The sequence below is a fragment of the Limulus polyphemus genome, unplaced genomic scaffold (genome assembly GCF_000517525.1).
Source record: "Limulus polyphemus unplaced genomic scaffold, Limulus_polyphemus-2.1.2 Scaffold241, whole genome shotgun sequence".
NCBI classification, from domain to species: Eukaryota; Metazoa; Arthropoda; class Merostomata; order Xiphosura; family Limulidae; genus Limulus; species Limulus polyphemus.
This window is the reverse complement of record NW_013665851.1, coordinates 572,968-584,449: the sequence shown is the minus strand read 5'-3', so window position 1 is coordinate 584,449 and position 11,482 is coordinate 572,968. Positions and strand designations below refer to the sequence as shown.

Here is an 11,482-nt window from a genome sequence, read left to right as displayed (position 1 = left end):
AGTCTCTCTTCTTGTTTATTTTCTTTCTCCTAACAACTGCTGTAGTCTCTCTTCTTGTTTCTTTTCTTTTTCCTCCAACAACTGCTGTAATCTCTCAAGTTTATTTTGCTATTCGAGTTGCCAATTTTGCAGGTTTTCTTGCCACTGCTGTTGTCTCTCTTCTTGTTTCTTTTCTCGTTTATTTTCTCATTCTTCTTGTTTCTTTTGCTGTTCTTGTATTGCTGCCATCAAATCTGCTAAGTCTTAGTTTGATTTGCCACTTCTCATTTTAATTTTTTTTTTCCGTCCCACTCTCTGACACCAATTTGTTACGTCTCTGTTCCTTTGATAATTTTCTGTATAATTTCTTTCTGATGAAACTTCAGCGATACAAGGCTTTTCTTAATTAAAACTAGCTTATTCTTTCTCATTACAAACTTTGTAATACACTTAATTTCCACAGTCACTTTAACTTAAACACACACAACGATTCACGCACTTTACTTACGGTCACTACCGCTCACTTGACTCGATTATCTGTCTCTTTATCTCCCTGTCTGCTATTCTGTATGCTATCACTTCTGCTCTCCGCTTTATTTGCTGGGCTTATATATTAAAATAGAGGGTGCCTAGAAAATGCTCAGGCCTTCATGATCCTTCTAGAAACTCATCACGTGTTACCAGCAACATGTGACTTCTACTGTCGTAACAACAGGTTTAACTGGCTATAGAAAAAAGAAAATAACTTTATTTTTCAGTATTGGAATGAAATGTTTGATTAAAGTGTAGTAGGATAATAAAACTGCTAAAGTTTAGAAAGTCTGTGGAAAAACTTAAGATTTTGAACATTAGTGTATCATAAGTCAAAACTTTAAAAAATGGCTTGTATTAATTTGATTTAGCCTGTATGTTTTAAATGTGGAGAATTTATACAACATATATATATAGGTAAAAAAAGAGAATAAAATAAATAAAAAGTTGTTGATTCTGTTTATTAGGGGAGTACATTGTATATCAAAAATTGCATTAATACTGATTTTATATACCTATTTTTATAAATTAAGTCTGCTTTTATTTAAAAGTTTCACTATGAAACTGGTGTAGTAAAATCCAATTCTGATAGCTGGGGAAAAAAATTAAAGCTGGTCTACCAAATGGTAGAGAAGGATTTAATTTATGTTATGCAATAAAAGTAAATAGAAAGTTAAGAAATAGGTTTGTTTCTGTTGTAGTAACACACAACTAAAAAGTTCGTTTAGTGGTTATAACATCATATTTTTCCACAAGAAAATACATGAAATGAAACAGTTGTATCATTATTTTGTTTGTGAATAGTTTTAAGTGTTTGATTAAATATGTATTTGATGTGTGCACATATCATTTGTAGCTCCTTATGACTAACTCAATGCTAGAAAAATATAAGAAGGAAGAAGAACTTGTAATATTTTTAGAAGATCAAGTTCAAGATCTAATACAACAAAAAGAAATATGGAAAATGGAATTGGAAGAGGTTAGTTGAAACAGGTTTATTTTAATTTCTAATAACATAGAATATAAATACATAGTATATTATTGTGAAAGAACAAATATCACATTTGTTAAAAAGTATTTGAATTTATCTTCTTATAATTTTCAGTGCACGAATAATTAAAATAATTAAAACTGATTCCCAGTTTGCCCCTGAAGAATTCAGCACTTGAAAAATTAGTTTTGTCTAGTAATATTCAACAACACTTTGTTCTTTTTTTCATCTGAAACTAAAATTACTGTATTATCTTGTATAAATTAGCCATAAAAATGAAACTACTCATTATTCCTAATCATTTTTATAAATTCATTATCAAAATAGTTCTTTTCAGTTTTCTCAGATTTTTTGTACAATTTAATAGACATTCATCCCATTTAAACAGCTATTTCCCCCATTTTTGTAAAATGTTATCTTTTATCAATAATTTTCCCAGAAACGTTTAAACTTTCATTCATTAGCACTGATGTGTAAGAACAAAATTCTAAGATGCATAAAATAATGAATGTGTGCTAATAAATCTGTTATTCACATTAACTTCGACAGTAGCATTTTTTTATACTTTGTAACCACAATATACAGAATACATATATAACTCTCTCACCTAATATTTTGTTGTAGTTAGCTGACAATTTTAAGAATATTTTATGAAAAAATAGTTTAGTTATATAATACATCTGTATTTAAGTTTATGTAGAATGTATTACCAAAATTAAAATATGTAGAATTCTCTGTATTTCTTATTTTCTCCAGATTTATTACATTTTAAAAGTTTTTATTAAATTTGTATTGTATCTCTTAATGTACACTATTTTCTATTAATGTGTATTTTGTAGGGTATACATTTTTGTTAAGTTAACTAATTCATTCATTTTTTCAGCCTTGTAAATTTAATAAGATTCCGAAACTATTCATAAGTTATTATTATTTAGTGTCTATCTTTACTTATGGTCATTGAAGTTCTGTGTGTAAAACATGTAATTATATTAAAATAATATTGCATTATGATAATTACAGAAAACTAGTGTGTGTGAAGAACTTCACCAGGTGGTAAAAGAATATACTAAAGCAAATGAGGTAGATAATTTTACATCGTGTGTTATTATGGATTTTTTTTAAAAACAACTTTCTTTGTCATTATAACTAGTAAAATCACAAACATTAACCAAAATGTATATGCTAAGATGATAAAGAGATTGTACAGTTAGTTCATCTAGTAAATGGAATTACTTTTATTAAATCTTTCAAAAGCTAAGGTGTGAGAACTTGGTTTTATACATATGTACAGTGTTTGTCCATGTGTATTTACTGTATGTTGTCATTATTGGAAAATAACATATCATTAAAAATATTCAAAGGTATTTTTTTAATGCTGCTTAGTGAAACATAATTAAAACCCTTCAGCACTGAATATTTTTTTTAGTAATTTTAAAATCAAAACAATAGAACTAAGAACGGTAATAGTAAATAATGTACAACTAGTAAAAATTACATAGAAATGTTTTGTGTTCTTCATGTCTTCATATGATTAAAAGTATTTAAGAGAAAGTAATTGATTTAGCTAACTGGAAAATTTATAATCTACATGTGTAACTATTTTACAGGTATGTTATTCAGGGGAAATTACATTAGTACTTGTCACATTTGTATGTTCTCAAAACCAAAAGTTATAGTACTTACACCTGTATATGTAAAATTGTTTTCAAAGTTGGTCTTTAAATGTAACTTTATGTAAAATGTGCTGATAATGAATATACTCAGGTTCTTCAGCAAGACAAATCTATTCTTGAGGTAGAGTTATATAAAGCCCAAGAAGAAATACAAAGGTATGTGTAGTATATATATATGTATGTATGTGTGTGTGTGTGCGTGAGTGTATACTATATGGTGTTTAAGTACTAGATCTTCTAGTTATTAATTTTTATTTGGACCTGAAACAGGATACATATAAACCATAAATTAGCTAGCTGTTACTTAGAAAAAAATGTATATTACTAGAACTGTTTTTAATTTCACTTTCTGATGACTTCAACATTTTAAAATAATAAGTTATTTGAAACAAATTGAGTCAAATGCTCTAATCCTATGTGTGTACACATTTCCAAGTATCTTGATAATATGTGTAGATACACTTTTTCCATGTGTTCTTATTACAGCTAGATAAAGGTATTTTGAATACTTATGTCTACTTGTTATTTAAATTGTTTATAATAGTCAACCCATGCTACTCATGCTATCAAGGTAGGTAGTAAATAGGTATTATAAGTGTATCATCCTGACTAGTTGTTCTGGTGTTCACTTAACATTTATAAAACATTAGTTAGAGAGTTTGAAAATCTTTATTTCAATATGTGAAATCTATTGAGAAAGAATACATAATATCATTTTGTTTGTTAATGTTATTTTAATTAAGGATTTTGTAGGTAGATGATATAAAGTGAGTCTGTTAGCATTTTGTGTAGTTGTATAGTTATCACAAGTTGAGAATATAAGTTTATGCCGTACTCTTGTGGCAAAGAGTTACATTTAATTGATTCATTCACTTCATACATTAGAATTTAATTAAGTTTCAAAAAATGAAATGGTTTGTGGAGGTATCTATCGAATATACATTTTCAGGTAAGGAAAGCATTAACTTTAAGAATATCATGAAGATGTATGTTTTTTTTAAATAATTTTGTAAATAGTAACTGATCAAAGGAGTCTGGTCAGTCATCATGACAATATTATATTATATTTGTTTGCTAGAAGTATATTTCATTGTTACTTTTGTAAGCTTCTAGTTTTGAAATTTGATTTTTTTTTGTTTTCATAGAAAAGTAAGTTACCCATGTTCTGAAAGTATACTAGCATTCTGCCATTATGGTTATGTACATTCATCCATTGTAAATTTTTAAAATGCAGTAACTAAAAAGGGCCTTATATATTTTTCCTATAAATGCTAAATTTTTTACCCTGACATCTAAATACTCATACAAAACTGCAATAAGGTCACTAAGCTAGTTTTTGACAGATTGTTTATTTTTAATATGAGTTATTTTGTGGATCATTTTACTGAATAGAAGAGTCAAATGTGTGTTACTGTTTGTCATGTTTTTTTTTTTTTTACCAGTAATGAATTTAAGCAACCTGCTATAACAATAATTTGTAAAAAAACTATTGCATCATTGATTTAGTTATGGGGTTATAAATGCTTCATTCTTTATTAGTTTGTTTTATCTGTAATTGGATACTACAAACTGTTCATTTTGCAGATATATGGTTACAAGTGTATATGGTTAAAGAACATTTAATTTAACATATAACTTATGTAGGTTATTAAGATTGAAATCACTTGAAAATATTATTTTAAAAAAATGTAAGTTAAATAAAACCTAAATAAGTTAAATTTGCTTTTCCAGTATAGCTGAAGCTGTTGGTTCATCTTATAATCATGATGAAGATGTAGGTGAGGATGAAGATTACTGTGAGACAGAGGATTTGATTTATCATATTCAAACTCCTCATAATATCTCCTTGCAAAAACATCACAGATTCCAAAATTGCATTTCTCTTCAGAAAAGGAAAGAGCCGGTCTACTCAAGTACTCCACATCAAAACAATTTTATGAAAAACATATCCATTTGTGCTGAAATGAAGGATTTGGTATATTGAATTTTTCCATTTAAATAAATGAATATTACCATGTATCTGGTTTTTGGAAGTCTGTACATTTATTGAAATATCTATAGGTGAAAGCAACTTAAAAAAATATTTTTTTTTTTACTTTAACCTTTCTACTATGGGTGGGTGGATTACACCCAGTCCATATTCCCCAAAGTAGCCATAAAGTAGTTATACTGTAACTTTTTAAAATGTACACCTTCACGAAATTTTGCAGATTATCAGTAAACGTTACGAGGTATTGGTACACAAAATATTAGATTTTTAAATTAATTATTTGCTTGTGCATATTTTCTTTTCAAATTTTGACCATGCAACATGCAAAGTAATTTTGATTTTAAGATTAAATGTACTTTTCTGTATCAGAAAATTGTCATATTTCTTAAGCAGAATCTCTATAATCTCCCAATAACCTCCAAATAATTATCAAATGTTTTTCTTAGAAAAAAAACTTTATATTTTATCTGTTATTTTCACTTTTGTATCTCTGTATGAGTTCGGTCGATCTGACCAACCTCGTAACCACCATAAAAAATGAGGAAATAGATATAATTTATGTTTTTTTTTGTTCTAGAATGACTACAGATTATAACACGAAACCACAAATGTTTGGTCTAAGTAGTTTAAATCTCATAATGTACATGCATATATATATATATATATATTTATTATTTTTGTTTTATTGACCTTTCAGCAGTGTTTCACTAACATTACAGAAGTTTCAATGATGCAGTGCACATGCACTTATGTTACTGTATCCAATAATATAAAACTGGCTTTTACAAAGTGACCTGTCTTAGCTTTGTTCTAGTGGACCAGTATTATGTAAAATACCATCAAAGTTTGGTTATAATACATTATATATGTATATATGTTATTACTTATGAACTTTGTACTTGTTTGCTGCTTGCCATAATTTGCTAAATCTTGTCAAATTTCACACATGGAGGATATAGAAGAAAATTATTTTCTTAGGTTTTATATATGCATTTTGAAATAACAAAACATCATAAAATACTTTATCAATACCACACAATTCCACTACAATTTATCACACTTAGTAACTAAGCTGTATTTGGGTCTAAAAAAATATGATTTTTTGAGCTCCATAATGTCTTACCTTGCTGCTTTGAAAAAGAAAGGGTTCCCCACGGACATTCTAAGCTTTTGATTGGTTATTCACACATCATTGGGCAAATTAGGTGTGTGCAAGCATTTCCAAAAATGGAAGAGGTGGGCAGGGCCACTTTGGTTGATTCACTAAATATAATAAGATCTCAGAAAATAGAAAAGATAGGAGGCTCTTATATTATATTCTAGTTTGTAAGTATTGGTAATTTGAGTTTCTAATTTATAAGAAACTGTAGACTTTGTATATGGACATCACAAACATCAAATTTGAAACAAAGCTGCATTCAACATACCATATGAAACACAAAAATCGTTATTTAGGTGTTTTTTTATTATATTTACTTTGAAAATAAGAAATTAATTAATGTATAATACTAAAATTTGAATTATAATCTACAATTTAATACCAAACTTATTGACATACATTCATAAAATAGTAGATTAATAAAATTTTGAATGTAAGTCTATAAACATGATGACATGCCCTTTGACTCCTGACCATAGAAAGACTTGTCAGACCCATCTCAATAGGGTTAAGATATCAGAGACGTTTAAGTATAGTGTTGAAAAATAGGCAAATAAGCATATGGAAATTTGAAAAAATGAAAAAAAAGTTATAAATAAAGTAAATGTTTAATTGAGACTTATTTTTGTTTTTTCTGAGATAAGATTTTTTAGTCAATTATTAATATTATTTTTCTAGTTGTTATACCGAACTAACATTTACTATTAAGCTTTGTAATAAAATTGATTAGTTTTTTTTTTAAATCAGACCAGTAAACACAACATTTTGAACAACTTTTGAAGATGTGTTACCTTGCTTAAAAATAATTCTTTAGGTTAGAATTATTGTGTGAAATTTTTAGTAATCCTATGCATGTATGAATACATGAAGTATTAGATTTGTTTCTTTTTTCTTGCACATTTTGCTGTTAGGCTGGCTATCAAATTGTACAGTAATATATAGAGTATGAGTACATCGTATTAAAATAATTTTGGAGCCTCACCATGTCATTAGCCACATTGCCATGTCTTGTCACAATCTATCTGATGACCAAGTATCTTACCAATGTCTCTACATCATTGATTCCACTACAGTAAGCTTCATCATAAGGCTATCATATCTAAAGTACACCTATACTTCTTGCATACTTTCCATAAGTCATTTAGTATATGAAGATGACAATTCACAGAGTTGGTTAAACAGTCCAATTGCAAAATGTTTGACAACTTATTTTGTATGTTTTAATATGGAATAACATGATGCCCATTTCATTCCCCAACTGCTTGATGTATTAGATGGTTGAATGGTAATGTCATGGAAGCAACTTATGTACTTGTGATTTTTTGTACTTTTCCAGACTGAGAACCTTCTTGATTATTTATCAGAACTACATTTTGACATTGCTTGCCATTTTGTACGTTGTGTTGCCACTGAAAACTGATTGCTTTGGGAAAGGGTATGTAACAGCTCTTGTACCCTATATGACATGGAAAGCATGCAAGGAGCAGGGGTGTACTTTAGATATGATAGCCTTATAATGTATCTCATATGTACCTTTTACTGTTAGTTTAGTAATAGTTTAGTATTCTCACATTTCTATGTCTTTAGTGGCCCGGTTGAATTGCCCACTGGAGGACATACTTTTAGATCACATTATTTGAATGATCTGACAGTATCTTTATCTGAGAGTTTTTGACTACCCCCTGTAGTTATTTTAACCACTTCTGCTAGATTATGCAGAGGGATGAGTATTTTCACTGCTACTCTTCTCTTTTCTATACTTATTAAGGTTCCTTACCTCCTTTTCACAGGATCCCACTTTGTGGCAGGTGTGCTTTTGCCAAACCAATTCTGCACTAGCAACCACTAATTCAAGATACTTAATCTCAGTTGCAACAGGCTGTGGAGAAATGAGGTGTTCCATAAGACCACCTAGAGGCTGACTGGGTGGTATTTCTGTACTATGCTGGACCTCCACTCATGGACTATCATTAATAAATTGGATTGAATAAAGTGTGGTAAGTTTGCTTTTGAACATTTAGGGAACTTGTTTCACCTTTTGCACTGTTTTTCAGGACTCCCTAATGTGCATTACCCTGCAGGTTCTACTGATGGAGCTAGGGAGTCCTTACCACACCAAGTTTCCAGTCACTGGGGTAGTGGACAGAGGCTTTTCCTTCCTGCCTGTGTCCCTGAATGTTTTTTCCCCAGATTTTGGTAGACGAAACACCAGGCTACATGGGAGCCTATCCGGTTGGGTTGATCGTGGCTCTTCTTTTTTATCAGTATTGGTTGAGTACATTGTTCATGGAAGAGGGTCCATTGTCTCCTCATAATTCCAAATGCAGAGTGGTCCTATCCTGGGTCCTTGGTTGAGCACAGTTTGTTCCATGTCCTCCCCATAATTCCAGGGGCAAATGGAATTTACCTTGACCACATGGTTGGAGAGTGACGATAATTCCAGACTGAATGAGTGCTGCTTTTTCAGAGTGAGTAAGGCATACAAGATCCCATCACTCTGAGCCTGGGGTAGTGCCTTTTGGGCTTCTTCAGGTTGAGGAGAAGGTTTGTCCACTTTGGTGTTTCTTACCTTCTTGTCATGATTCCAATGGCTTGGAACACATCACTCTATGGCTACAGGTTGGGATCTTCTCTTAAGTATATATATATATGTCTTATGGTCTAATTTCCCTAATCACCAATGTGGGATATAGGGACCATGGCCCTATAATTTCAACCCTGAAAAGTGGAATCTTGGCTATCTGGTTGGTACCTGGCCAATAGTGATGATAAGTTATGTAAATTTCCACCCACAGTACATGAATTAAGTTTTGGGTGAGGAGCATACCTGTTTTGGATTTAGTACAGTTCCTGCCACTAGGGTGCCAGTCTTCTGTTGACATACTCATAATCTACGCAGATGATTTCTGTATGGGTAATGCCCTCACCAACCCCTCCACCTTCTCAATCTGGGATTCTAGCTGTAGTGAGAGAGGAGGTAAGTAGTTTAACATTTTCTTAAATCAAAAATTTCATTCCAATAATATCTATCTCTTCTCACGCTCTCCTGCCCTTCCTCCTCACTAAAATCCGGTGTTAGGGACAAGGAGAGTCAGTCTCAAAAAAGTGATAACATTATCTCAAGAAGGTGCTTATATACAATACCAGGATAGAGGGTGGAGAGTGTCATGAGATAAATATTGCCAGGGGCAATTAAGTAAGGTATAAAAGACTGGAGCAAGCAAGAAAAAATCAGACGAATGCTTAAGTGAAAAAGGAAGAAACCCTGTCAGTTGAGTAATAGCTGTAGTGTGAGAGGAAGTAAATACATTTTAAATTTAAGAAAATGTTCACTTTGAATCAAGTAGTGAAAAATGATTATTGCTTTGTACATAGTAAAAATATGCTCACAAAGTATATTGCATGATAAGTACTTAGACAGAGAGTTTAGAATTTAATATAGAGTAAATAATGTTTAATAAAAAGATCCAAATGGGAAGATATTGTTTCTCAATAACTACAACATCGGTGTCAAAACACCTCCATGAACAAATTCAGATGTACAGAATATGCTTGGATATTGAAACATATTTCTAGGTCTGTATCATTTTTGAGATGTTCTTTCTACAATAGGAGTGGAATATATTGTTAAAGTTGATGCTAATATGAAGAGGAAACAGTTTAATAGCATCCTGATTCAGTATGCAATTCCCAGTGAATATGTTTAATTGGCACTAATTTTAAATTTTAGCCAAATAATAATCCAAAACATACTGCCCTTCTGTATAAATGGTGTTTAAATCAGAAGAACAGAAATTCATGAAAAGTATTAAATGGGCAGCCCACAGTCTTGATGCTAATACAATTGAAATCTGTGAACTTCAGTATAAAATTTATGTTATAAAAAGAGAGGTTGCTTTGGAAGATTGTACACAAATAATAAAACATCATTTAATATTTTCAAAACTGATAATACATGTCTGTTGAATATAGTAATTAATTTAAGGGTAAGAGAGGACCCTCTAAACATTGATTACTGAGTTTGTTATGTTGCAGTATGAACTTCCGATAAATAATATTGAAATATGATGTATAATAAAGGTAACATAAACCAAAGCAATATATTTTTTATGTGTTTTATCTAATATGTTTGAAATAAAGGTCAATTTTACAGTAAGTCTGTAATGTAGAAAACTGTATAGTTTTATCAACATATGCTGAATTCTTAAGCTTGATTTTTCCCAGGGACCAAAATTCAATGGTATTACTAACTTTGTTATTTTTTAGATCCATGCAAATGATAGTTTGCCTACACCCATTTGTGGAAAAGAACAATCTTTCCTTTCATGCAGTGGAAAAGCAGAGTCACCTGTACCTTGTGGGGATTCTCTTGATGGAAAGGTAATGTGCTATGTAAATCACTTTATTTCTCAATCTATACGGCTGGTAATTAGTGTGATATATATTTTCCATCTAGGTTGCCATAGCTACTGGTTAACTTAAATTGCCATAGCATACCATGTAAAGAATGAGAGAAGGTATTTTCTTTAATAAGCATTTAATTTTCAAAGTGCCAGTGAGAAACACAATTCTGATAATCCTTAAATAATAAAACCTTGTAGTCTCTTTTTTTTCACTGTAGTCCCATTTTTGTTTCTGTAAAACTCACTTTTATGGCAAATTGTCTATCACAACTTTTAAATTAATGTAAAGCAGTAAAAAAACAATAATTCTTAGTCTAAATTTTGCAAATTATTTATCTATACTATATAGCCACACACACACACACTATATTTGTAATTTCATGTTCAAATTTTAAAATTTCATGCTTTCATCATATATTTCAACTTTATATACATTTTATTTTTTAGGTTTTAACTTTCAAATTGTATCAATAATTATAAATTTATATACTAAATCTAAGAGGTTTATATGCTAGATTTCTAGATAACTGTATCTTCAATATATATATGCATATTTGATTGTAAATGTTTCTGTACAATTATAACTGTTTATTAAATATTTTACTTTCACACATTTAAAGTGTTAGTTTCTATATTTAGAAATTTATATTTTTAACTGTTGAGACTTCTGAAAATTAAACAATACTTCATAATTGAGCAAGTAATTGTAAATTTTTATGGCTTGGAAGCAATGTATCTTGTACTAACAAATTGGAT

General features: G+C 30.0%; 1 protein-coding gene across 1 annotated transcript in view; it reads left to right on the top strand.

The window, feature by feature from the left end:
- Window positions 1-11,482, top strand: part of LOC111085117 (protein CASC4-like) — a 42,866-nt gene that overhangs the window by 30,523 nt on the left and 861 nt on the right. The window contains exons 7-11 of the mRNA XM_022382344.1: window positions 1,367-1,489; window positions 2,522-2,581; window positions 3,266-3,330; window positions 4,906-5,149; window positions 10,590-10,703. Of these exons, the coding sequence (XP_022238052.1) occupies window positions 1,367-1,489; window positions 2,522-2,581; window positions 3,266-3,330; window positions 4,906-5,149; window positions 10,590-10,703 (606 nt within the window). The remainder of the gene's footprint in view (window positions 1-1,366; window positions 1,490-2,521; window positions 2,582-3,265; window positions 3,331-4,905; window positions 5,150-10,589; window positions 10,704-11,482) is intronic.